The sequence below is a fragment of the Xenopus tropicalis genome, chromosome 3 (assembly GCF_000004195.4).
Source record: "Xenopus tropicalis strain Nigerian chromosome 3, UCB_Xtro_10.0, whole genome shotgun sequence".
NCBI classification, from domain to species: domain Eukaryota; kingdom Metazoa; phylum Chordata; class Amphibia; order Anura; family Pipidae; genus Xenopus; species Xenopus tropicalis.
The window spans coordinates 178,434-205,029 of NC_030679.2; the positions used below are offsets into that span (position 1 = coordinate 178,434).

At 50.4% G+C, this 26,596-nt stretch overlaps 1 protein-coding gene across 6 annotated transcripts in view; it reads right to left on the reverse strand.

Moving 5' to 3' along the window:
- eps8 (epidermal growth factor receptor pathway substrate 8) overlaps positions 1-21,436 on the reverse strand; it is a 49,573-nt gene extending 28,137 nt beyond the window's left edge. Inside the window, exons 1-6 of one of the 6 annotated variants that reach the window (XM_031898064.1) lie at positions 21,315-21,436; positions 10,528-10,647; positions 9,873-9,941; positions 8,106-8,170; positions 3,283-3,350; positions 1,226-1,387 (exon numbers count right to left, since the gene is read on the reverse strand). In XM_031898064.1, the coding sequence (XP_031753924.1) occupies positions 1,226-1,387; positions 3,283-3,350; positions 8,106-8,170; positions 9,873-9,934 (357 nt within the window). In that variant the 5' untranslated portion in view covers positions 9,935-9,941; positions 10,528-10,647; positions 21,315-21,436. 6 annotated transcript variants of the gene reach the window in all.
- Positions 21,437-26,596: the final 5,160 nt, after the last annotated feature.

The following is a 26,596-nucleotide window of genomic DNA, read 5'->3' on the forward strand; positions in this document are numbered from 1 at the left end:
GAGAACTAGCAACCCATAAGGGTCTCAAGGAGAACTAACAGCCCATCAGGGTGACAAGGAGAACTAGCAGCCCATTAGGGTGACAAGGAGAACTAGCAGCCCATTAGGGTCTCAATGAGAACTAGCAACCCATTAGGGTCTCAAGGAGAACTAACAGCCCATCAGGGTGACAAGGAGAACTAGCAGCCCATTAGGGTGACAAGGAGAACTAGCAGCCCATTAGGGTGACAAGGAGAACTAGCAGCCCATTAAGGTGACAAGGAGTACTAGCAGCCCATTAGGTCTCAAGGAGAACTAACAGCCCATTAGGGTCTCAAGGAGAACTAACAGCCCCTTAGGGTCTCAAGGAGAACTAGCAGCCTATTAGGGTCTCAAGGAGAACTAACAGCCCATTAGGGTCTCAAGGAGAACTAACAGCCCATTAGGGTCTCAAGGAGAACTAACAGCCCATTAGGGTCTCAATGAGAACTTACAGCCCATATTAGGGTCTCAAGGAGAACTTACAGCCCATTAGGGTCTCAATGAGACCTTACAGCCCATTAGGGTCTTAAGGAGAACTAACAGCCCATTAGGGTCTCAAGGAGACCTTACAGCCCATTAGGGTCTTAAGGAGAACTAACATCCCATTAGGGTCTCAAGGAGTACTAGCAGCCCGTGTTAGGGTCTCAAGGAGTACTAGCAGCCCGTGTTAGGGTCTCAAGGGAACTAACAGCCCATGTTAGGGTCTCAAGGGAACTAACAGCTCATTAGGGTCTCAAGGAGTACTAGCAGTCGATTAGGGCTCAAGGAGAACTAGCAGCCCATGAGGGTGACAAGGAGAACTAGCAGCCCATTAGGGTCTCAAGGAGAACTAGCAGCCCATTAGGGTCTCAAGGAGAACTAGCAGCCCATTAGGGTGACAAGGAGTACTAGCAGCAAATCATTCCCAGATTAAAGATTTGAAGGAATGACTGATCACTCTCCATTCCTAGCAGAAAACGAGGGGCCAATGACCCTAAAAGCCCAACAACCCCAGAATGAAAGTAGGGTTCCAAGGAACAGGCATACGTTCCTTTGGATTATACGGGCCAAAGCAGCTCTAACAGCCCCACATCACCAGTGGGAATTGTTAGGCCCTAACAAGCCCCAATAGGCGACATTCCCCCAACGGGTATGTGTAATTGCACTCAGTACGAGGCAGTGGGAAAGGTCTCTAAGCCTGAGGAAGACAGCAACTCATGATTACCTTTGTGTCTACATCATACAAACTAACACCTTTGTCATCAACTTGAAGGAGCATGTCCTGGGTCCACACTTTTCCTTTGGCATCAAGTAACTTTAATTTTCGGATCCCATCGTCTACTGTTAGAACTCCGTCTTTCCTGTCCATCACAAACGTGGTCAAGTGCTGCGGTTGAGAGGGTACATTGGGTCAATATGAGGGTAGGTTCGCCGGCTCTCAAACCTCCGGGCACTATGACCATAGAGTTACAGGTATAGGATCCGTTACCTGGAAACCTGTTATCCAGAAAGCTCCCAGTTACAGAAAGGCCATCTCCCATTTACTTCATTATAATTTAATAGTTCTAATTTCCTTTTTCCCTTGTTACCATTAAACAGTCCCATGTACTCGATCCAAACGAAGATATAATTGATCCTTACTGGAGGCCAAACAGTCCTCTTGGGTTTATTTCATGTCTGAATGTTTTTGAGCAGACTTGAGGTGTAAAAATCCACGGATCCCTTATCAGGAAAACCCCAGGTCCCCAGCATTCTGGATAACAGGTCTGATCCCTGTACAAGGAATTGAATGGAACATTCCCAAGCCCTAATGTGTTTCCACACAAGCCCTCTGAATAATATTGTGAAATCCACTGATAACGCAGCTAATACATATTATATATGTATATATACACATAACACCCTCAGAGCCATTATTTACCCCAGAATTTGGGGTGTTTAGACATCATGAAACAATCAATTTTTGCCCCAGCAGGGATTGAATAATCCAAAACCACAAAGGGAGGGGATACCAGATATACACACATAGATAGGGTATTATATTAGTCCTCCTTGCCCAATGTTACCTTTATAACGGACTAAACAGACGGAAGGGGAAACATGTTACTTACAAACAGTAGAAAAATGATTTTATCATTGCTTTAGAGTGCCAGAATTGGCAGCAGCACTGTAACGACAGCTGCAGAGCTTACAATCTAGGTCTGATCTCTGGGGCACAGCGAGATGAAGAGACCCCATGGATAAGACATGGGAATCATCACCACAACAGAACCCCTAGAGAATGAAGCACGGAGACATTCCATCTTTGGGGGGCACAAAGCCAACAAATACATGGGATATATTGATGACTATTATAATAAAACTGCACACGTGACTATATCCCTGCCCTTCGGCAGGGCCCGCAGTGCCATTTATTCATTACAGCAATGCCTACTAACATCCTACTGTGTGGGTTAGACCTGCAGATCCAGATTGGGTTTCCAGGGTGATACCAGCGGTGCCTGAATGGGTAACACTCATATTAGCCGGGGATGTATAAATATATATCTGTATGATTGCCAGAATTACTAAAAAGCCATTAGGAAACCGTTACCTAGGCAACCCTTCCCTTACGCCCATATATTGCTCAAACAATAAAGCCAAGATCTCACCCACTCTTTATGGATGGCACCCAGGATACTCCCAGGCAACCAAAGGCTTTGGGGGACTCATTTCCCAAACAGAATATAATGAATAATATCTGCGGCACCTCAAGTCTCAAGCAAATAAACCGTCTCTTGCCCCAAGGGAGCTGCGTCATGCAGAAAATAACACCGAGGGGCAACTGTATTCCGTTGGTTACCCCCAAACCCACACAATCACTATTTATCATAATACAAAATATTAAGAGTGAGAGATGGCAAGGGCTGAGCTACATCTTCTTATAAATGGACAGAAATCTGTAACAAAAGCGTCTGGATTTGGGTCAGGAATCATTCCTATACCTATATAAGGGACCAGCACATGTTATTAGGTATTTACATGTTTTGCCCCAGCACCCACTTATTGTACCTGTTTAGAGTCTGGACACACAATTTGACTTTATATATACATATATACACACACACACACACACGCAGAACTCCCCAATGCCCACCAAGAACCCCAGGTCACTCTCAATGGCCAAATGATCCTCAGTGCAAATATTCTAGATGTAAATGGCAATTCCAAGTCAGTTCCAAACACATCTGTTGTACTGGGCATAGAAATGGGGTTCTTATTGGGCCCAATGGCAAAACTTACCTCGATGTGATACTGGGAGGTCTCCGACAGGCTGCTGACGGTATCCCGAGCATAATTCTTTCTCTGCTCTGTAATAAAACCCATAGGATCAATCACAGACATGAATTGTGCCCCCCCCCAAGCACTACAGTGACTGATGGTCCCTTCAGAAACCCCCCCCAAGACACTATGCAGTACTGCATTAGTAAGGAACACATTGGTGCCACTGTCTGGCTGCCTCTGGGCCAGGAGCAGAAGTTACAGGCCCAATACACCTAAAGGAAAGCCCCCTGGCAGCACCAATTTCTATACAGCCACATGGACTGCAGTTACATTATATTGTCAAACCAAAAACCCAGGAGTAACCCCAGGTGCCAGGCATTCTGTAATGCCCCTCATCCATTTGCCCCAACAGCAACACTGACCCGGTCAGCTGGCACATGTACCCCCTAGGAAAAGTCTCACTGGCTCAACTGGCACTCAGCCGGCTGCCTGCATACCCTGTGCCCAAGTGCCCCAGCTGGCATGTATCTGGGTACCAAAGTAAAGGTTAACTGTCTCACCTGGCTGCCTGCATACCCTGTGCCCAAGTGCCCCAGCTGGCATGTATCTGGGTACCAAAGTAAAGGTTAACTGTCTCACCTGGCTGCCTGCATACCCTGTGCCCAAGTGCCCCAGCTGGCATGTATCTGGGTACCAAAGTAAAGGTTAACTGTCTCACCTGGCTGCCTGTATACCCTGTGCCCAAGTGCCCCAGCTGGCATGTATCTGGGTACCAAAGTAAAGGTTAACTGTCTCACCTGGCTGCCTGTATACCCTGTGCCCAAGTGCCCCAGCTGGCATGTATCTGGGTACCAAAGTAAAGGTTAACTGTCTCACCTGGCTGCCTGCATACCCTGTGCCCAAGTGCCCCAGCTGGCATGTATCTGGGTACCAAAGTAAAGGTTAACTGTCTCACCTGGCTGCCTGTATACCCTGTGCCCAAGTGCCCCAGCTGGCATGTATCTGGGTACCAAAGTAAAGGTTAACTGTCTCACCTGGCTGCCTGTATACCCTGTGCCCAAGTGGCCCAGCTGGCATGTATCTGGGTACCAAAGTAAAGGTTAACTGTCTCACCTGGCTGCCTGTATACCCTGTGCCCAAGTGGCCCAGCTGGCATGTATCTGGGTACCAAAGTAAAGGTTAACTGTCTCACCTGGCTGCCTGTATACCCTGTGCCCAAGTGGCCCAGCTGGCATGTATCTGGGTAGTTGACCTTGAAATTACTTTTTAGTATGATGTAGACATTGATATTCTGAGACCATTTGCAATTGATTTTCATTTTTTACTTTTTTGTAGTTTTTCAGTTATTTAGCGTTTAGTTTAGCAGCTCTCTAGCTCGGAATTTCAGCAGCTGGTTGCTAGGATCTTGTTTACCGTAGCAACCAGGCAGCTGTATGAATAGGAGGGGGACAAGATAAAAAGCTAAAGAATAAAAACTAACAATAAACATAAAATTGAAGCCTCACAGGGCAATAGATTTTTGGTTGCCGGGGTCAGTGACCCCCCATGTAAAAGCCAGAAAGATGCCCCCACAGTGAGTTCAGATCTGTATCACAGCACGACATGCAAACATCCCAATTCCAAGGCAAACTCACAACTCCAAAATCTACCTTTCTTTTTTAGTTTGGCCGAAGAACGGAAGAAATAGATCCCATCTCCTATTGGCAGAGGCAACACACATGAGACACCGTATTTACCATCCCAAACGGGTAAAGTGTATGGCCACCTTAACTAGGGGTGTGGCTCCCCCCACAATCAGAGAACTGCATCACTAACAGCTATTATGTGATTATATTTAAACTTCTATTAATCATTACTGTTCCCAATGTATTCCCTTAACAATGAAATGTAAGGGCCTTAAAGCCCCCAAACTGGGTAACTCTGAAGTCAGGAAGTTATCGGGAATAAAGGCTTTTTTATAACTACAAGTCAGGGGAGCGACAGGCGTCGCATTTAATGAATATATAACAATATAACTATATAAGTGTTGTAAAGCAGCAATCTAGAGGGTAAAGATAGAAAATGAGGAACTGATAGCGACAGAGGCTAAGACTTACCCCAAAAAGGGTACCCCCCCTGAATCAGTGGTACTGGCAGATACATTAGATAGGTACAAGGAAGGGGAGTTACAGGGGGGGCTGGGAAGTTGTGGGATCCCCCCTGAATCAGTGGTACTGGCAGATACATTAGATAGGTACAAGGAAGGGGAGTTACAGGGGGGGCTGGGAAGTTGTGGGATCCCCCCCTGAATCAGTGGTACTGGCAGATACATTAGATAGGTACAAGGAAGGGGAGTTTACAGGGGGGGCTGGGAAGTTGTGGGATCCCCCCCTGAATCAGTGGTACTGGCAGATACATTAGATAGGTACAAGGAAGGGGAGTTACAGGGGGGGCTGGGAAGTTGTGGGATCCCCCCTTGAATCAGTGGTACTGGCAGATACATTAGATAGGTACAAGGAAGGGGAGTTACAGGGGGGCTGAGAAGTTGTGGGATCCCCCCCCCTGAATCAGTGGTACTGGCAGATACAATGGATACAAGGAAGGGGAGTTACAGGGGGGCTGGGAAGTTGTGGGATCCCCCCCTGAATCAGTGGTACTGGCAGATACATTAGATAGGTACAAGGAAGGGGAGTCACAGGGGGGGCTGGGAAGTTGTGGGATCCCCCCCCCCCTGAATCAGTGGTACTGGCAGATACAATGGATACAAGGAAGGGGAGTTACAGGGGGGCTGGGAAGTTGTGGGATCCCCCCCTGAATCAGTGGTACTGGCAGATACATTAGATAGGTACAAGGAAGGGGAGTTACAGGGGGGGCTGGGAAGTTGTGGGATCCCCCCCTGAATCAGTGGTACTGGCAGATACATTAGATAGGTACAAGGAAGGGGAGTTACAGGGGGGGCTGGGAAGTTGTGGGATCCCCCCCCCCTGAATCAGTGGTACTGGCAGATACAATGGATACAAGGAAGGGGAGTTACAGGGGGGCTGGGAAGTTGTGGGATCCCCCCCTGAATCAGTGGTACTGGAAGATACATTAGATAGGTACAAGGAAGGGGAGTTACAGGGGGGGCTGGGAAGTTGTGGATCCCCCCCCCCTGAATCAGTGGTACTGGCAGATACATCAGATAGGTACAAGGAAGGGGAGTTACAGGGGGGGCTGGGAAGTTGTGGGACCCCCCCCCCTGAATCAGTGGTACTGGCAGATACATTAGATAGGTACAAGGAAGGGGAGTTACAGGGGGGCTGGGAAGTTGTGGGATCCCCCCCTGAATCAGTGGTACTGGCAGATACATTAGATAGGTACAAGGAAGGGGAGTTACAGGGGGGGCTGAGAAGTTGTGGGATCCCCCCCCCCCTGAATCAGTGGTACTGGCAGATACAATGGATACAAGGAAGGGGAGTTACAGGGGGGCTGGGAAGTTGTGGGATCCCCCCCTGAATCAGTGGTACTGGCAGATACATTAGATAGGTACAAGGAAGGGGAGTTACAGGGGGGGCTGGGAAGTTGTGGGATCCCCCCCCCCCTGAATCAGTGGTACTGGCAGATACATCAGATAGGTACAAGGAAGGGGAGTTACAGGGGGGGCTGGGAAGTTGTGGGACCCCCCCCCCCCTGAATCAGTGGTACTGGCAGATACATTAGATAGGTACAAGGAAGGGGAGTTACAGGGGGGCTGGGAAGTTGTGGGATCCCCCCCTGAATCAGTGGTACTGGCAGATACATTAGATAGGTACAAGGAAGGGGAGTTACAGGGGGGCTGGGAAGTTGTGGGATCCCCCCCTGAATCAGTGGTACTGGCAGATACATTAGATAGGTACAAGGAAGGGGAGTTACAGGGGGGCTGGGAAGTTGTGGGATCCCCCCTGAATCAGTGGTACTGGCAGATACATTAGATAGGTACAAGGAAGGGGAGTTACAGGGGGGCAGGGAAGTTGTGGGATCCCCCCCTGAATCAGTGGTACTGGCAGATACATTAGATAGGTACAAGGAAGGGGAGTTACAGGGGGGCTGGGAAGTTGTGGGATCCCCCCTGAATCAGTGGTACTGGCAGATACATTAGATAGGTACAAGGAAGGGGAGTTACAGGGGGGGCTGGGAAGTTGTGGGACCCCCCCCCCTGAATCAGTGGTACTGGCAGATACATTAGATAGGTACAAGGAAGAGGAGTCACAGGGGGGCTGGGAAGTTGTGGGATCCCCCCCCTGAATCAGTGGTACTGACAGATACATTAGATAGGTACAAGGAAGGGGAGTCACAGGGGGGCTGGGAAGTTGTGGGATCCCCCCCCCTGAATCAGTGGTACTGGCAGATACATTAGATAGGTACAAGGAAGGGGAGTCACAGGGGGGGCTGGGAAGTTGTGGGATCCCCCCCCCCTGAATCAGTGGTACTGGCAGATACAATGGATACAAGGAAGGGGCGGATGCCTTTTTAACAAGAGAGAAAATACAGGGTTAGTGGAATTAGCGCACAGTTGTTCCAGGGACTGGTGCGATAGCCATTTGGGTCAGAAAGGAAATACTGAAGAGGCATCAGATGGGTTTTCCCCTGGACCTAGCAGCAGGTTTTATTCAGACCACATGGTTGGACTCAATGGAAACTTGTTTTCCCTAAATCTCTATGTGTCAGAGTATTGTCCGCAGTACTAACAGGTCCGGGCAGGGAGTGCTCTCGGCCCAACAGGACCCTATGGCAGCGCCGCACATACAGCTGCTCTATATGGGAAACAATAGACTGCCCTGCCCTGGGGCTTCTAGTAGCACAAAGAGGGTGAAACAGGGCAAAATGGCGGAAGGGTCACTTACCATAAATACTCTTTGCGCTGATCTTGCTGCTGGATTGTCTGTCGGAACGTGGGGAGTCATAGCCGCTAGTACAGAACACAACAATTCCGTATTAAAGGGGTAGTTTACCTTTCAATTAACTGTTAATCTGATGTAGACCATGCTCTCTAATTTCTGGGTTCCCCAAACCTTCCTGTACTGGGGCCTATTCATTCCTGGGTTCCCCAAACCTTCCTGTACTGGGGCCTATTCATTCCTGGGTTCCCCAAACCTTCCTGTACTGGGGCCTATTCATTCCTGGGTTCCCCAAACCTTCCTGTACGGGGGCCTATTCATTCCTGGGTTCCCCAAACCTTCCTGTACTGGGGCCTATTCATTCCTGGGTTCCCCAAACCTTTCTGTACGGGGGCCTATTCATTCCTGGGTTCCCCAAACCTTCCTGTACTGGGGCCTATACATTCCTGGATTCCCCAAACCTTCCTGTACTGGGGCCTATTCATTCCTGGGTTCCCCAAACCTTCCTGTACTGGGGCCTATTCATTCCTGGGTTCCCCAAACCTTCCCGTACTGGGGCCTATTCATTCCTGGGTTCCCCAAACCTTCCCGTACTGGGGCCTATTCATTCCTGGGTTCCCCAAACCTTCCCGTACTGGGGCCTATTCATTCCTGGGTTCCCCAAACCTTCCCGTACGGGGGCCTATTCATTCCTGGGTTCCCCAAACCTTCCCGTACTGGGGCCTATTCATTCCTGGGTTCCCCAAACCTTCCTGTACTGGGGCCTATTCATTCTTGGGTTCCCCAAACCTTCCTGTACTGGGGCCTATTCATTCCTGGGTTCCCCAAACCTTCCTGTACTGGGGCCTATTCATTCCTGGGTTCCCCAAACCTTCCTGTACTGGGGCCTATTCATTCCTGGGTTCCCCAAACCTTCCTGTACTGGGGCCTATTCATTCCTGGGTTCCCCAAACCTTCCTGTACTGGGGCCTATTCATTCCTGGGTTCCCCAAACCTTCCTGTACTGGGGCCTATACATTCCTGGGTTCCCCAAACCTTCCTATACTGGGGCCTATTCATTCCTGGGTTCCCCAAACCTTCCTGTACTGGGGCCTATTCATTCCTGGGTTCCCCAAACCTTCCTGTACTGGGGCCTATTCATTCCTGGGTTCCCCAAACCTTCCTGTACTGGGGCCTATACATTCCTGGGTTCCCCAAACCTTCCTATACTGGGGCCTATTCATTCCTGGGTTCCCCAAACCTTCCTGTACTGGGGCCTATACATTCCTGGGTTCCCCAAACCTTCCTGTACTGTGGCCTATTCATTCCTGGGTTCCCCAAACCTTCCTATACTGGGGCCTATTCATTCCTGGGTTCCCCAAACCTTCCTGTACTGGGGCCTATTCATTCCTGGGTTCCCCAAACCTTCCTGTACTGGGGCCTTTTCATTCCTGGGTTCCCCAAACCTTCCTGTACTGGGGCCTATTCATTCCTGGGTTCCCCAAACCTTCCTGTACTGGGGCCTATTCATTCCTGGGTTCCCCAAACCTTCCTGTACGGGGGCCTATTCATTCCTGGGTTCCCCAAACCTTCCTGTACGGGGGCCTATTCATTCCTGGGTTCCCCAAACCTTCCTGTACTGTGGCCTATTCATTCCTGGGTTCCCCAAACCTTCCCGTACTGGGGCCTATTCATTCCTGGGTTCCCCAAACCTTCCTGTACTGGGGCCTAGGACATTCTATAACAAACGTTAAACCACCCTTTAACTCTTTATAAGCCAATCAATCTGCTTACTTGGGATGCTGGGAGCCGGGTCCAAAGCCCCCACGATAACTGCTTGAGATCTGCCCATTCATTTTGGTTCTGTAACAGAGCAGAGCGGCTGAATGTGAGTCACGGGGGTAAAACATTTAACGAAGTCATCGCTAGAAAGACAAATGCCCCAATCAACGTGTTCCTGCCCAGCCTGTAAATTGGCCCCTTAATGGCCCAGTAGGGTTATCATGGCCACATGTAGCTTGGCCATGGCTTTGGGGGGATCTGACACACAAATGGGGCATTATTGCCACGCTGGGCTAGGGTTGGGTATCCCCCAAAACCAACGGTGCAAGAATAATAACATTTTGGACTGGGCTCAGTACACAGAACCCCTAGAGCTTCCTTATAAGCCCCCCGTAATATAAACTGGGGAAGACCCCCCCAAATACACCTCTGGGAAACATACAGGGATGTGCTCAGGGTTACAAACAATTCCTATTGAGTAATTACAGGGTCCCCCATTATTCAGAGGGAGGGAGGTGGGGGTTCCCCCTCTGCACACAATTGCCCCACACCCCTATAGAGACAAAAGTGGGGGGTCCATAGAAAGATATATCTTTATCTACATTTCCTGTCTATTTAATGTAAAGTTCCTTCTCATTGGCCAGTTTTGCTTTATTTCACTACTCACAGTTTCTGAGGATCCAAATTTAATGGAAAGGCTCGTTGCTGAGGTCAAAAATGGTGTGCAGGTCCCCCATATCCTTACTCTATGCAGCTGGGGAGGCCAGCCATTTCACAGGAAGGGTTTCTGCCAATAAAAGGAGATGTTTAAGGGCATAAACAGGCAATTCTATGAGCCGCCATGTTCCCTGGGGCACAAAGGAAGAACTCAAGAACCAGATTAAAGGCTACACTAAATGAATCTTTTAGGGTGATGGCCCACGGGGAGGAAATAGTCGCCCCCAGTTAGGCCATCAGCAATGAGGGGGGTGCACTATGGCAAGGCGGCACATACACCCTAAGTGCCACACAAAGAATTGAGGAATGGCTGACCCAAATGACACCAATAGGGAGTTTGAGCCCAATAAAAGGGTCACTGTTGCACAAACGCACACACATGGGACAATTGCGCTTATCTTCAGCCCCGCCCACATGTGCGTAACGCAGCCAATTACACAAATTCCAACAGAACAATGGCTGTAAAACTGGGGCGAGAAGAATTTGCTATAAAGGCAGCGATACGTGTGACTTGGAATGGAATCTCGGGCTCCGGGCAAAGTCCTCTCCAAGGCGGGGCCCCGAGGCTCCTCTGCCCCAGCAGGGTAAATATTTGCCCAACACTTGCGCTCGGGAATTCAATGGAAAGAAAAACAGGTCTGACCCCCCGGGCGAGGGAGACACGTTATAGCGACTCACTTGGTGCCACATGGGGAACGACCCCCATATACTCAGTCTGGTTGCTACAGCTGGCGAAGGCACTTGGTCCCTGGGGGAGGGGCTTCACCCCCCCCCCCCCAAAACATTGTACAGGAAATCAGAAATGAGAGTATTGAAATGAAGTGGATTTAGAGGGCAGTGGCAATCTGCTGTATCCCGTGGCACCAGCGCCAACCCCAGGCAGTGCCAACCCTTTCCCATATACAGAAAATGTTGCTTCATTCATATACAGACATTCATTCACACACAGGCTGACATTCACACACAGATAGGCCAAGATACACACACACAGGCTGACATTCACACACAGACACAGGTTGACATTCACACATATACACACACACACACACAGGCTGACATTCACACACAGACAGGCCAAGATACACACACACAGACAGGCCGACATTCACACACACACACACAGACAGGCCGACATTCACACACACACACACAGACAGGCCGACATTCACACACACAGACAGGCCGACATTCACACACACAGACAGGCCGACATTCACACACACAGACAGGCCGACATTCACAGCCCAACACTGGTCTCTCATCAGATATAGCGCAGGGTTGTGTGGGTACTCACTGGACATCTAATGAGGTCTCCTTACTATATAATCGCTGGGGCTCTGCGCCCAATTAAAGAGACATTAGTATGCGCCCCTGGAACCAGAGCAGTTCATCAACAGATGTAAGGGTGGGGTACAGGGGTACTCTCTCTTATGTTTCACGCTAATACAGAACTTTACAGACTGTTCATCAATCCCCTCAGCCCCTGCCCCAGTGAGCTTACAATCTAAGGTCCCTATCCCATTCCCATCAGTCCCTGCCCCAGTGAGCTTACAATCTAAGGTCCCTATCCCATTCCCATCAGTCCCTGCCACAGTGAGCTTACAATCTAAGGCCCCTATCACATTCCCATCAGTCCCTGCCACAGTGAGCTTACAATCTAAGGCCCCTATCACATTCCCATCAGTCCATGCCCCAGTGAGCTTACAATCTAAGGTCCCTATCCCATCAGTCCCTGCCCCAGTGAGCTTACAATCTAAGGTCCCTATCCCATTCCCATCAGTCCCTGCCCCAGTGAGCTTACAATCTAAGGTCCCTATCCCATTCCCATCAGTCCCTGCCCCAGTGAGCTTACAATCTAAGGTCCCTATCCCATTCCCATCAGCCCCTGCCCCAGTGAGCTTACACTCTAAGGTCCCTATCCCATTCCCATCAGCCCCTACCCCAGTGAGCTTACAATCTAAGGTCCCTATCCCATTCCCATCAGCCCCTGCCCCAGTGAGCTTACACTCTAAGGTCCCTATCCCATTCCCATCAGCCCCTGCCCCAGTGAGCTTACAATCTAAGGTCCCTATCACATTCCCATCAGCCCCTGCCCCAGTGAGCTTACAATCTAAGGTCCCTATCACATTCCCATCAGCCCCTGCCCCAGTGAGCTTACAATCTAAGGTCCCTATCACATTTCCATCCCCAAAAGTAACCCAGGCAGCCCCGGGGAAGGAAACCCCGGCGGACATCGGCAGGCCATACAAACTCAGCAGAACAGACTAGGGAGCAGGTTACAGAGACAAGTCAATGTCGTGACATTATGGGGCAGATTTATGGGGCAGATTTATGGGGCAACACACAGCAACCTGGTGCCATAACAAAGGCAAAATAAAACTCTGGAAATAGAACCGCCCCAGCCCTAAAGATCCCACTTACATCTGCTCTTATCTTTATAACCCCAATTGATGCAACGCAGCCGCATTCTTCCTGTAGTGTTTGTTGCGCAACATGTGTCGCATTTACCAGGTATTGTCTGGGAGGAGCCATTTCCTGATGGGTGGGGCTGCCTTATTGCTTCTATAAAGCATCTTAGTGGCTGCAATGGATCCACTGGATCTGGGAATGGAACAGAACATGCTCATTTTGCCTTGGGATTGGGATCATTGCCCCAAGAACAAAAAGGTGAAAGTGACAACCCTGCACTTGCGCCCCCCCTAGAACTGCAATGGGAGTCCCTGGGCAGAAAGGCCAAAAATAATGGAGACTTGTATAAAGCTGAATGTGAGAAGCAGAAAGGCCATCGCAGGGTTAAACAGAGGAAATGATATACATATTTGTGTTATGATTAATGTCACGCAGGCAATGCCCATGTAGGCAAAGTCACTGGGCCACGTGCCAATGCAAATCCTTCTTACCCTGTACCCTGCACTGCGACTGCCTGCACCCATCAGGGAAATGACAGTTAGGGGAGTTCTGTACCCAGTGAGCTTGCAATCTAAGGTCCCTATCACATTCTCATCAGCCCCTGCCCCAGTGAGCTTACAATCTAAGGTCCCTATCCCATTCCCATCAGCCCCTGCCCCAGTGAGCTTACAATCTAAGGTCCCTATCCCATTCCCATCAGCCCCTGCCCCAGTGAGCTTACAATCTAAGGTCCCTATCCCATTCCCATCAGCCCCTGCCCCAGTGAGCTTACAATCTAAGGTCCCTATCCCATTCCCATCAGCCCCTGCCTCAGTGAGCTTACAATCTAAGGTCCCTATCCCATTCTCATCAGCCCCTGCCCCAGTGAGCTTACAATCTAAGGCCCCTATCCCATTCCCATCAGCCCCTGCCCCAGTGAGCTTACAATCTAAGGTCCCTATCACATTCCCATCAGCCCCTGCCCCAGTGAGCTTACAATCTAAGGCCCCTATCCCATTCCCATCAGCCCCTGCCCCAGTGAGCTTACAATCTAAGGTCCCTATCACATTCCCATCAGCCCGTCCCAGTGAGCTTACAATCTAAGGTCCCTATCACATTCCCATCAGTCCCTGCCCCAGTGAGCTTACAATCTAAGGTCCCTATCCCATTCCCATCAGCCCCTGCCCCAATGAGCTTACAATCTAAGGTCCCTTTCCCATTCCCATCAGCCCCTGCCCCAGTGAGCTTACAATCTAAGGTCCCTATCCCATTCCCATCAGCCCCTGCCCCAGTGAGCTTACAATCTATGGTCCCTATCCCATTCCCATCAGCCCCTGCCCAAGTGAGCTTACAATCTATGGTCCCTATCCCATTCCCTTCAGCAGAACTATTGGTGCTGAGAAAGAACCCCTCACAGGTGCCATTGCTATTATGGTCTGACCCCCTTGGCAACACGACATTACCCCATGTTACCCCCTAGTACCCCCCCAAGCTACCCCTCGCCCATTGGCACAGACAACACAAGTAATGCATTTCACAGTATCAACAGCTAAAAAATGACTTTTCTTCCTGTCCCTGAACCTGATACATTATTTCCCAAAGTCTCAACTAATTGGACAAAACAAAGCCTGACTGTACAACTGTGTGTGTGATACATTGTAACTGCCCCGCGGGAAAAGTCTCCCACCCAAGGGTACAGCTCACAGGCAGTTGGGGTCCCGGGGGCCACAGAGAGAAGCATGTTACATGTATGTGTGGCGATACAATGACTGTGTGTGCCATGTACTCTATAGATACATAATTTGTTATATACTGTATATATATATATATATATATATATATATATATATATATATATTGCAGTCTGGAGCTTATGTGAGGAGAGGGAGATGCCCCCATAGAGGATACCCCCCCCATAGTTATACAGTGCCGACAGGGGAGCAGGCAGACCAACTGTGGCTCCCAAGCAAGGGCCACGCTTCCCAGGCCCATATCACTCTATGTCTGGCTATTTTGCCCTCACAGCTGACAATTTATATTTACTGTTTCTGCTTCAGTCCATTCTCTTTCCTTAGGGGCTATCAGCAAAGGCAGAGGCTCCCTCAGCACCTACAGAGCACCCTAACACCCTAATGGGCCAATACTGCAGATTTATGGGAATGCGGGAAACAGTATAAAGATGTTACTTGTCTAGTCATCCATAGCAACCAATCAGCAGGCAGCATTTATTGCCCAGTTATATGAAACTAAATCTTATTGCTGGCTATGGTTTATTAGATGTGGACTTTTTATTACATTGCCCAGTAAATATTTAACAACTCTGTACTTGGACTTAAACATTTAACAGCCTGTCAGGGATAATGTGGGTTTGCGTGACCACTAAACAATATTCTAGTTATACTCTGTCCACTTTAAACAAGCTGCAGCAATTTCCTCACTATCGGGGATCAGATCTGCACCCCTTTCCGTCCTGACTAGGGAGCCCCCTATTTGCTTCAATGAATCCAGTTCCTTCCCACTATGGGCATCAATTCCATGCATCTTGCCCCCGACTGCCCTCAATAATCAGCCTTTCCCGTAAGTGTCTCTTAGGGTACACGGATGAGGTTGTTCCCAGCCCCCCAAATCTTTGGCTGTACAAGTCACCAAGGGATCCATTTGTCCCAAGCAAATCACTCAGCAAGGAGGAACACAGAATGGACAGATTGGACTCGGGAAGCCTTTACCCCCCACCTTGGCACAATCTGCCCATAAGGCACGTGAGATGGGCCCCACGGTTACCAATGCCCTTTTACCATCACAAGGTTAAAGAAACAGCAGCACCAATAAATAAAATATCCAAAAACTAAAATCATTGATTTTCTTGACTTTGCATTTGGTATAAAATGAGTTTGTTGCCACCACAACCCGGGTCATTGCGGGCACAGGAAAGCCAAGGGTCCTTAGTGGTACAGTGCCAGCCTTGTAATGCAGTTTTATGTCTAACAGACCTGCCCTAGGCTACGGGGCCACGGGCAATTGGGGCAATAACTCAGATGGGACCCACCCCCTAGCTCCCCTGAACCCTGTGCCAGTGTTGGCTGAACCCCATAATGCAGAAAGTGGGGGGTATTTTCTGCCCAAGTGACTGCAGGGGAACAGAGAGAGCGCTGAATGCAGAAATCGAGCCAATGCAAAGCAGCCGTGGGCACCGTGAATCAACAAAGGGCCCCATTGGGCACAGGTAGGGTGATCCAGTAGATAATTCAATGAATACAATTAGCTGCTTATTAGATTTCAGATACAAGTTATTGGTTCTCACTGGGGGTTTAGCCCCCGCAGGAACCTTTCCCAAACACCCACATATTAACCCTATGGTGAGACACTGCCTTCCCACACTGAATGGCACAGCAGCTCCTTATATAATGGAACAAATACCCAGAATGCTTCATTCTTATCTCCTTACTGCAAACACAAGCTGAGCATTCATGTAATAAAGGGAAAGCTGTGGCCCCTCCGGGAGTCATTGAGCTGCCGCAGGGCTGGACACCACTATATGTGACAGGGCCCTTTAAGGCTTTCTTATCAACATGAAACAGACCGTGGCGCTGGCCCATAGCACCAGTACAACAATACCGGCGGCACCGTGTCCCATCCTCTGTGTATTGACTACAACCTGCCCCATATGTTTGTGTGTAATAATGGGAATGTCCAACATGGCAGCAAACCGACTGCCCACCCCAACTGTCACTTTATTCTCATTATCATTAAGGGTCTCACAAACAGAGACCCTCGGGTGAACGGGTGCTGCGTTCGTGTTGGTAAAGGGACAATGGGTGCATGTTGGGAACTCCTGGAAAGGTTCAGCGTGCAAACGGCCCACAGTGATTATAAGGGGGTCTGAATGAACCCCAACTGTCACACTGTTACCCTATATCACTATCAAGAAACCTTCCTTGTTTGTGGGCTGTGACTCTCATGGGACCTGGAGATAGGGAATCCATTTTATTCCCAAACACTCCTATGGCTATAATACACACACATACATATATACATTATATATATAATCAGCTATGTAACATGTCATTTACCCTTTAAGCTCAAGCTTTCTATAGCAAACACTCTCTAGGGCAATTCTGCTGGACTGGATGCCACATCAGAACCAATTCCTTTCTGCCCCCCAGGGCATGTAGTACATGAAACTGCCCCACGTGCTGCTCAGCTCAGGGCCCCAATACTGGGCAGGACCCCAGAAGGACCACTCACCTGCACCCCCCAGACCAATGCAAATGCCTAGTGACGTGTAGCCATGAAATACAGGGTTCTGTACTGCCCCCCAGTCTGTCTCTTATATAACCCTCAGGGTTGCAATTGGCCTATGTTTTCCACTCCCGGGCACCCTATGACCTCTGCCAATCAGTAAGCTTCAAGCCCCTCCCTTTACCCTTCAGCCTGTATATCTCCGCTGCTGGCTGTAGTGGTGGTCACATCGTGGTGGCAACTCCCAGCACCCCCAGGCATTCCCAAACATGCAGAGACCCCATATCAACCAATAAGATGTCTGATTTTAAACACTTTGTACCTTTTACTGCAGAACCCAATGAATCAGCAGAACAGCTGGGGGGCCCCATTTGGGTAACCCCGATCCCACTCCGCTGCTGGCTGTAGTGGTGGTCACATCGTGGTGACAACTCCCAGCACCACCAGAATCAGGCATTCCCAAACATGCAGAGACCCCATATCAACCAATAAGATGTCTGATTTTAAACACTTTGTACCTTTTACTGCAGAACCCAATGAATCAGCAGAAGAGCTGTGGGGCCCCGGCCGAGCCAGTAAGTACAAACAAGCGGAGCTATAGGTGCCACGGGACAGGGCGGCCGCCCACACTTGGAAGGTTACGCTGCTTACAGAATAAACACACTGATACTGGGAGGGGTCTCACTAGCACTATAGGAACAGGTAGTGGACACATGCAACTGCCTCCCAGTGACAGAGTTAATGCAAATAAAAAGACAAAGCCATTATCATAGAAAGCTGGCAGGAAAGCAGATGTTCCACATAACACACACAATACAGACAGGCCCAGTTACACACCCTGTGTGTTAGGCTCCCCCCAAGCACCACAATGCTGTACGTTCAGCTGACAGGGGCCCCCGGGTTGCAGAGTAAGGAGATTCCCAAAGCTGCCAGCACTTTCCCCCCGGCCAGGAATGTACTGAACTAAAAGCAATGGTGTCAGTGCCCAATTCCATATCAGTGTCACTCGCAGAACAACAACAAAATCTGCCAACAACCCACACAGACAGAAAGACCAAACTCTCACGGATCTATTCTTCTATCAGAACCAGGGTACCAGACGGGCTACATGCTGGCACATTATAATAGCCAATAGAGATAGCGCAGAAACACATCCATAATTAGAATCAGTCGCTGGCCCGGGTACCCCAGAAGATTAAATGCCAAATGAAACACATTTAATGACCCCCCCCCCCCCCCCCCAGTGATGAAAGAATAAAATATGACCAATATATAGATATAAACCCACTAGCCAGTACTAGGATCAAGAGAAAACCATAAGCACCAGGGGGCTAATATATAGGCATAGCCTTTACTCACAGCCCAGTAGCCTTTCATTAATATAGCACCCACAATCCCCCACCCCAAGTCCCAAGATGCTTAGTGATCCCCCTGTCTGTAATAGGAGGCAGAAAATAGCAGCTTTGCAATTGTTTGGGGCTCCTCAGAACATTTTCCCCATACAATTGCCCCTAAGCTGGCATTAAGCAGGGACACAAGAGAAGCTCCTACCTGGGGAGGCAAACAGCAGCGGCTGAGCTGGAAGCAGGTAAGGTGGCACACAGGTTCAGTGGCACAGGGCACACAGGTACGGTGGCACACAGGTACGCTGGCACAGGGCACACACGTACGGTGGCACACAGGTACGATGGCACAGGGCACACAGGTAGAGTGGCACACAGGTACGGTGGCACAGGGCACACAGGTACGGTGGCACAAAGGTAGATTGGCACACAGGTAAACGCTCCCACCCAGCAAGTAGAACCTCTCTAGACTGTGCCGCTTAAGCACTGGTCATGGGAACACCCCCTGGAGGCAGGCGGCCAATGAGCTTGCGCGTCTGCCCCTTCTCAGGTTGCATTCAAATGGCTGGAGATAAAAGGCTGCATTTTAATGACTGTATTATGGTAGAAGAGTAACCAGGATATTTATGGCTCAATGTCTCTCAGCACAGACTCTGCCTATAAAGCAGCTGGGGATAAAAATACAGAACAGAGAGAGATCCGAGCCGGGAGGTGAAAGCACCTTGTTCCTCCCCATGTACAGGGCGAGCAATGAGTCCCCTGCCCAAACACTGTTCTACCCCAAAGCCCTGTACCCCAATCTGATCAGACTGAGCCCCCTGCCCAAACACTGTTCTACCCCAAAGCCCTGTACCCCAATCTGATCAGACTGAGCCCCCTGCCCAAACACTGTTCTACCCCAAAGCCCTGTACCCCAATCTGATCAGACTGAGCCCCTGCCCAAACACTGTTCTACCCCAAAGCCCTGTACCCCAATCTGATCAGACTGAGCCCCCTGCCCAAACACTGTTCTACCCCAAAGCCCTGTACCCCAATCTGATCAGACTGAGCCCCCTGCCCAAACACTGTTCTACCCCAAAGCCCTGTACCCCAATCTGATCAGACTGAGCCCCCTGCCCAAACACTGTTCTACCCCAAAGCCCTGTACCCCAATCTGATCAGACTGAGCCCCCTGCCCAAACACTGTTCTACCCCAAAGCCCTGTACCCCAATCTGATCAGACTGAGCCCCCTGCCCAAACACTGTTCTACCCCAAAGCCCTGTACCCCAATCTGATTAGACTGAGCCCCCTGCCCAAACACTGTTCTACCCCAAAGCCCTGTACCCCAATCTGATTAGACTGAGCCCCCTTACCAACCAGCACCCCTGGCACCACAGCCCCTTACCCAACACTGCACTGGTTTAGCCCCAAAAGCCACATGCAATGCTTTAGCCTCAGCCTCCGAACCTACCTGCACTGCTTTAGGCCCCCCCAAACCCACCTGCACTGCTTCAGCCCCCCCTCCAAACCCACCTGCACTGCTTCAGCCCCCCCCCAAACCCACCTGCACTGCTTCAGCCCCCCCCAAACCCACCTGCACTGCTTCAGCCCCCCCCAAACCCACCGACACTGCTTCAGCCCCCCCCAAACCCACCGACACTGCTTCAGCCCCCCCAAACCCACCTGCACTGCTTCAGCCCCCCCCCAAACCCACCTGCACTGCTTCAGCCCCCCCCCAAACCCACCTGCACTGCTTCAGCCCCCCAGACCCACCAGCACTGCTTCAGCCCCCCAGACCCACCAGCACTGCTTCAGCCCCCCAGACCCACCGGCACTGCTTCAGCCCCCCAGACCCACCGGCACTGCTTCAGGCCCCCCCAGACCCACCGGCACTGCTTCAGTCTCAGCCCCCCCAAACCCACCTGCACTGCTTCAGTCTCAGCCCCCCAAACCCACCTGCACTGCTTCAGCCCCCCAGACCCACCTCCACTGCTTCAGTCTCAGCCCCCCCCAAACCCACCGGCACTGTTACTGTTACTCACGGTTACTGGGTTTGGGGGCCACACAAGGAGCTGCCAAAATCCGGGGCACAAACACAGATGGTAATGACTCCCCTGGCTGTGCCCTTAGTCTTCTTACCCCACAAACCCTATATACCCCCTGGCTAAGCCCACGGTACCACCAGCGCACCCCAATTCCCGTAAGCCCCTCCCTTTATTCTGTTAGTAGCACCGGCACCCCAATATGCATTAACCAATCACTTGCTCCAACGGCTGCTGTTTCCCCACTGCCCTCAATTCCAATGCAACCCTCCTTGCCCCAACCCCTCTCTACCAACTGCCCCCCATGCCCCAGCCCCTCTCTACCAACTGCCCCCCATGCCCCAGCCCCTCTCTACCAACTGCCCCCATGCCCAGCCCCTCTCTACCAACTGCCCCCATGCCCCAGCCCCTCTCTACCACTGCCCCCCATGCCCCAGCCCCTCTCTACCAACTGCCCCCCATGCCCCAGCCCCTCTCTACCAACTGCCCCCCATGCCCCAGCCCCTCTCTACCAACTGCCCCCCATGCCCCAGCCCCTCTCTACCAACTGCCCCCCATGCCCCAACCCCTCTCTACCAACTGCCCCCCATGCCCCAGCCACCCTCTCCCCTTTTCCCAGGAGCACCCCGACCACATTCACCCAATATTCGCCTTCCCAGCTTCCGTCTCCCAACACCCCATGAGTCTCACCCCCGAACCAGACTTTAACCCCAAAGCCACCAGTTGCCCCCACACCTGCACTCACCACCTCTCCTCAGACGAATCCGGAGCTCATCGCTCCGCTGCCCAATCCCCGACTCAATCACCTAACAGACAGCTCTATTGGCCTATTGGAAATTGGGAATGAGCGTCACGGTACGTTTCATCCCATAGCAACCTGTCCGGGGCGGGACCTGGATATGCGAGGGGAATTGCGGGGGTGGAGCCTGCTGACAGGAGAAGCGGAGGGTCCGGGGATTGGGAGACAGACCCCCTAGGGCAAATAGAATCACCCCCGGGTCTCATAAACATAACAATTACACCCTAGAACTGACTGACTGGCACCGGATTGACAGCTACAGGGACAGGCCCCAGGTATAATAGACTGCCCCCTAGGGGTATAGATATAAACTACCCCAGGGTCACTGATAGGCATAGATTGGCCCCCAGGTATAATAGACTGCCCCTTAGGGGTATAGATATAAACTACCCCAGGGTCACTGATAGGCATAGATTGGCCCCTAGGTATAATAGACTGCCCCTTAGGGTTAGAAGGGTAGAACTGGTGGAGATATAAACTACCCTACTCCTGGCTGAAATGGCCCTGCCCCCTGCATCTGTCTCCTTATTCTTATTATTATTGTCTGCCCCACAATCTCTCTCTATATACCCATCTGCCCCAGCCTATGGATTCTAATATCTCTCTGCCCCACAATCTCTATATACCCATCTGCCCCAGCCTATGGATTCTAATATCTCTCTGCCCCACAATCTCTATATACCCATCTGCCCCAGCCTATGGATTCTAATATCCCTCTGTCCCACAATCTCTCTCTATATACCCATCTGCCCCAGCCTATGGATTCTAATATCCCTCTGCCCCACAATCTCTCTATATACCCATCTGCCCCAGCCTATGGATTCTAATATCCCTCTGCCCCACAATCTCTCTATATACCCATCTGCCCCAGCCTATGGATTCTAATACCTCTCTGCCCCACAATCTCTCTCTATATACCCATCTGCCCCAGCCTATGGATTCTAATATCTCTCTGCCCCACAATTTCTCTATATACCCATCTGCCCCAGCCTATGGATTCTAATATCTCTCTGCCCCACAATCTCTCTGTATATACCCATCTGCCCCAGCCTATGGATTCTAATATCTCTCTGCCCCACAATTTCTCTATATACCCATCTGCCCCAGCCTATGGATTCTAATATCTCTCTGCCCCACAATCTCTCTCTATATACCCATCTGCCCAGCTCACCATAAACTCCACCTACGGCCATGCACCACTATACTGAAGCTCTATGGGGTAGATTGTCAGTCTCGTGCCTCCTGGGGCAGTTGAGCAGATGCCCCCTCTCACCCCTGGGCTGATCTCCAACGGGGTGAGAGGGGCCACATCACAGGTACAGGGAGCAATTGCAGTCTCTGGTAAACCAGGAAATCCTTACTGTTGCCGCTGGGGCTGAGGGGGTTGGACAAGGAAGGTGCTATTTAGCTGCTTTTTTCATATTTAAAGGGAAAAACTGCAGTTCATGCCTGTCGGGGCAATGGGGGGTGGTTTAATGGGCAGGTGCCCCTTCATTGCCCAAAACTGTAAGTGCCCGGCCCCTACGGGGGCACCTGTGCTGCTCACAGTCGCGGCAGTCAGCAATAGATCTCCGGTAATTATTGGTTCATTATATACAGGTTTTGTAGCTGTTGGGCTGGTAAAGCAGAACCAAATGGCACTCACACCCCTTGTGTAATCAGTTGTACTGGGATCCCAGCTGTCAGGCCTGGAACTTTAAAGGGGTTGTTCACCTTTAAATTAACTGTTAATATGATGTAGAGAGGGCTGTTCTGAGACAGTTTGCAATTGGTCTTCATTTTTTATTATTTGTGGTTTTTGGATTAATAAGCTTTTTGTTTGGCAGCTCTCCAGTTTGGAATTTCAGCGGCTGGTTGCTAGGGTGCAATTTAACCTAGCAACCAGGCAGTGTTTTGAAAGAAACCTGGAATATGATAAGAGGAAGGCCTAACTAGAAATATAAGTACTAGAAAGCAACAATAAAAATTAAATTGTAGCCTCACAGAGCAATAGTAACTAGGCTGCGGGGGTCAGTGACCCCCATTTGAAAGCTGGAAAAAACGATGAAAATAAAAAACGAAGACCAGCTGAAAAGCTGCTAAGAATAGACCAATGTATAACATACGAAAAGATAACCTGAAGGTGAACCATTCCTTTAGTATCTATCTGTGCAGACAGAAAATGAGTGGGGGGCAGTGATGGGTTAGGGTTTATGTCTGTTCTGATGAGCCCGACCCACCCCACCGCAGGTTACTAACAGCTGGGTTAGATCTATGGGTCAGAATTGGCCCAGAAATCGTCTGCACTGTATATTGGTCCATGCACCACCTAGTGGTAGATGTGAGAACAGCACCCAAGGAGAGGCCAGGTAGAGGCAGGAGATGGAGGGAAATAAAGGCTAACATTTGCCCTGTTTCCATCCCCCGAGGGCTCTGGGTGATGGGGTTCTGATGGCCGCCGGCCGCGCTGATCAGGGGGAAATTTCTTCTCTGCAATCAACTTGCCAACAGCACGGAAACCGCGTTGTCTCTCAGCAATGCAAACACTAGCGGTGCTCGTACTTTGGCCCAGTGGGGCAGGTTCCTGGGGGGTTTAACACCGTATCAGTGACACACAGTGATCCTTATCCTGATTGGCTTCAGGTTTAAAGGGGAAGTCTTACCCTAAGAAATATCAGGGCAAGCAGAGGGGCAGAAATCTCGCCTCAGGCCGCTGTACCACACGGGTCAGCAAAAAGCCTTTCCTGGTAACGTTAAAGGGGACATATTGTGTGAAAAGCAATATTGTGTCAATTAATTGTGTTCATCTTAATAAAAAGTAGTGTTTTGGGCTGATGGATTAAAAATTTCTTCATAAACCTCACTAGCCCCGCCCATGTGTTCCACTTCCTGCTGCCTCCTTTCCCAGGCTGTGCAGGGGGGCGGTGGCACTGTAGGATAGGAACCAATCAGCAGCTAGGCTGACCTGATAGGGGACTGAAGCCTGTCTGTGCTTGTGTGACTGCAGGGCTGTGATTGGCTCTCCCCCTCCTACTGTGCTTCTGGCAGGGACTGTTAGGACACGCCCACCCCTTATTTGTGATTGGCTATCCCCCTCCTACTGTGCTTCTGGCAGGGGGCCGTTAGGACACACCCACCCCTTATTTGCGATTGGCTATCCCCCTCCTACTGTGCTTCTGGCAGGGACCGTTTTGGCACACCCACCCCTTATCTGTGATTGGCTATCCCTCTCCTACTGTGCTTCTGGCAGGGACCATTAGGGCACACCCACCCCTCATTTGTGATTGGCTATCCCCCTCCTACTGTGTTTCTGGCAGGGACTGTTAGGACACACCCACCCCTTATTTGCGATTGGCTATCCCCCTCCTACTGTGCTTCTGGCAGGGACCGTTTTGGCACACCCACCCCTTATCTGTGATTGGCTATCCCTCTCCTACTGTGCTTCTGGCAGGGACCATTAGGGCACACCCACCCCTCATTTGTGATTGGCTATCCCCCTCCTACTGTGTTTCTGGCAGGGACTGTTAGGACACGCCCACCCCTTATTTGTGATTGGCTATCCCCGCCTACTGTGCTTCTGGCAGGGACTGTTTTGGCACACCCACCCCTTATCTGTGATTGGCTATCCCTCTCCTACTGTGCTTCTGGCAGGGACCATTAGGGCACACCCACCCCTCATTTGTGATTGGCTATCCCCCTCCTACTGTGTTTCTGGCAGGGACTGTTAGGACACACCCACCCCTTATTTGCGATTGGCTATCCCCCTCCTACTGTGTTTCTGGCAGGGACTGTTAGGACACGCCCACCCCTTATTTGCGATTGGCTATCCCTTCCTACTGTGCTTCTGGCAGGGACCATTAGGGCACACCCAACCCTTATTTGTGATTGGCTATCCCTCTCCTACTGTGCTTCTGGCAGGGACTGTTAGGACACACCCACCCCTTATTTGTGATTGGCTATCCCCGCCTACTGTGCTTCTGGCAGGGACCGTTAGGACACACCCACACCTTATTTGCGATTGGCTATCCCCCTCCTACTGTGCTTCTGGCAGGGACCGTTTTGGCACACCCAACCCTTATCTGTGATTGGCTATCACTCTCCTGTGTTTCTGGCAGGGACTGTTAGGACACGCCCACCCCTTCATCTGAAACCCAGACAGGGACCTGAGAGGATCTATAGGGAGCTCCAATAAAGGGGCCATTGTTACAGATAGGGTTAATGTTTAGCCCAAAGGGAAACCAGCACCGAATATTATTTATAATTGCCTACAGGGTTAGGGGTTCCTTTCTATATCCTATATGTCTCCCTTTAAGAGCTAAAATGTAGGGGTTTTTTTTAAATAGAACTTTTAGATTCTAGTGCAGGGAGTGCCCCCGGGCAAGCTGGGCATCACCCAAAATCTTATGTAGGCACCAAAAAAGGGGAGCCTGATGCCCATATACGTGTATTTAAATATGTTTTAGTATACAACTTTATATGTATGGGTGACATGTCCCGTGAGCAGGTGGCTAGTGGCTCTGAGGCTAGTGGCTTTACAGCTAGTGGCTCTGTGGCTGGTGGCTCTATGGTTAGTGGCTCTATGGTTAGTGGCTCTATGGCTAGTGGCTCTACAGCTAGTGCCCTGTGGCTAGTTGCTCAATGGCTAGTGGCTCTACATCTAGTGGCTCTGTTGCTATTGGCTCTATTGATAGTGGCTCTACAGCTAGTGGCACTATTGATAGTGGCTCTACAGCTAGTGGCTCTATTGATAGTGGCTCTATTGATAGTGGCTCTACAGCTAGTGGGTCTGTGGCTAGTGGCTCTATTGATAGTGGCTCTACAGCTAGTGGCTCTATAGCTAGTGGCTCTGTGGCTAGTGGCTCTACAGCTAGTGGCTCTGTGGCTAGTGGCTCTATTGATAGTGGCTCTACAGCTAGTGGCAGATAAAGCTGTTCCTCTAGCAGAATATCTCTATAACTTCCCAAAGGCTGGCCCAATAAATAATCTACACAAAAAGGGATAGGACTCTCCAGAACCACCCAGCTCCCCCTTAGGGGTCTCACAACACATTTTGGGTCACACAGAACTTTTCACAAGTGTGAAGACTTAAGGCTTGCAGCATAGTTCTATAGTTCTGCTCTTGTGTGAGGTACATATGGGCATATTGCCTGGGTATTGGCACTGAGGGTACATATGGGCATGTTGCCTGGGTATTGGCACTGAGGGTACATATGGGCATATTGCCTGGGTATTGGCACTCAGGGTACATA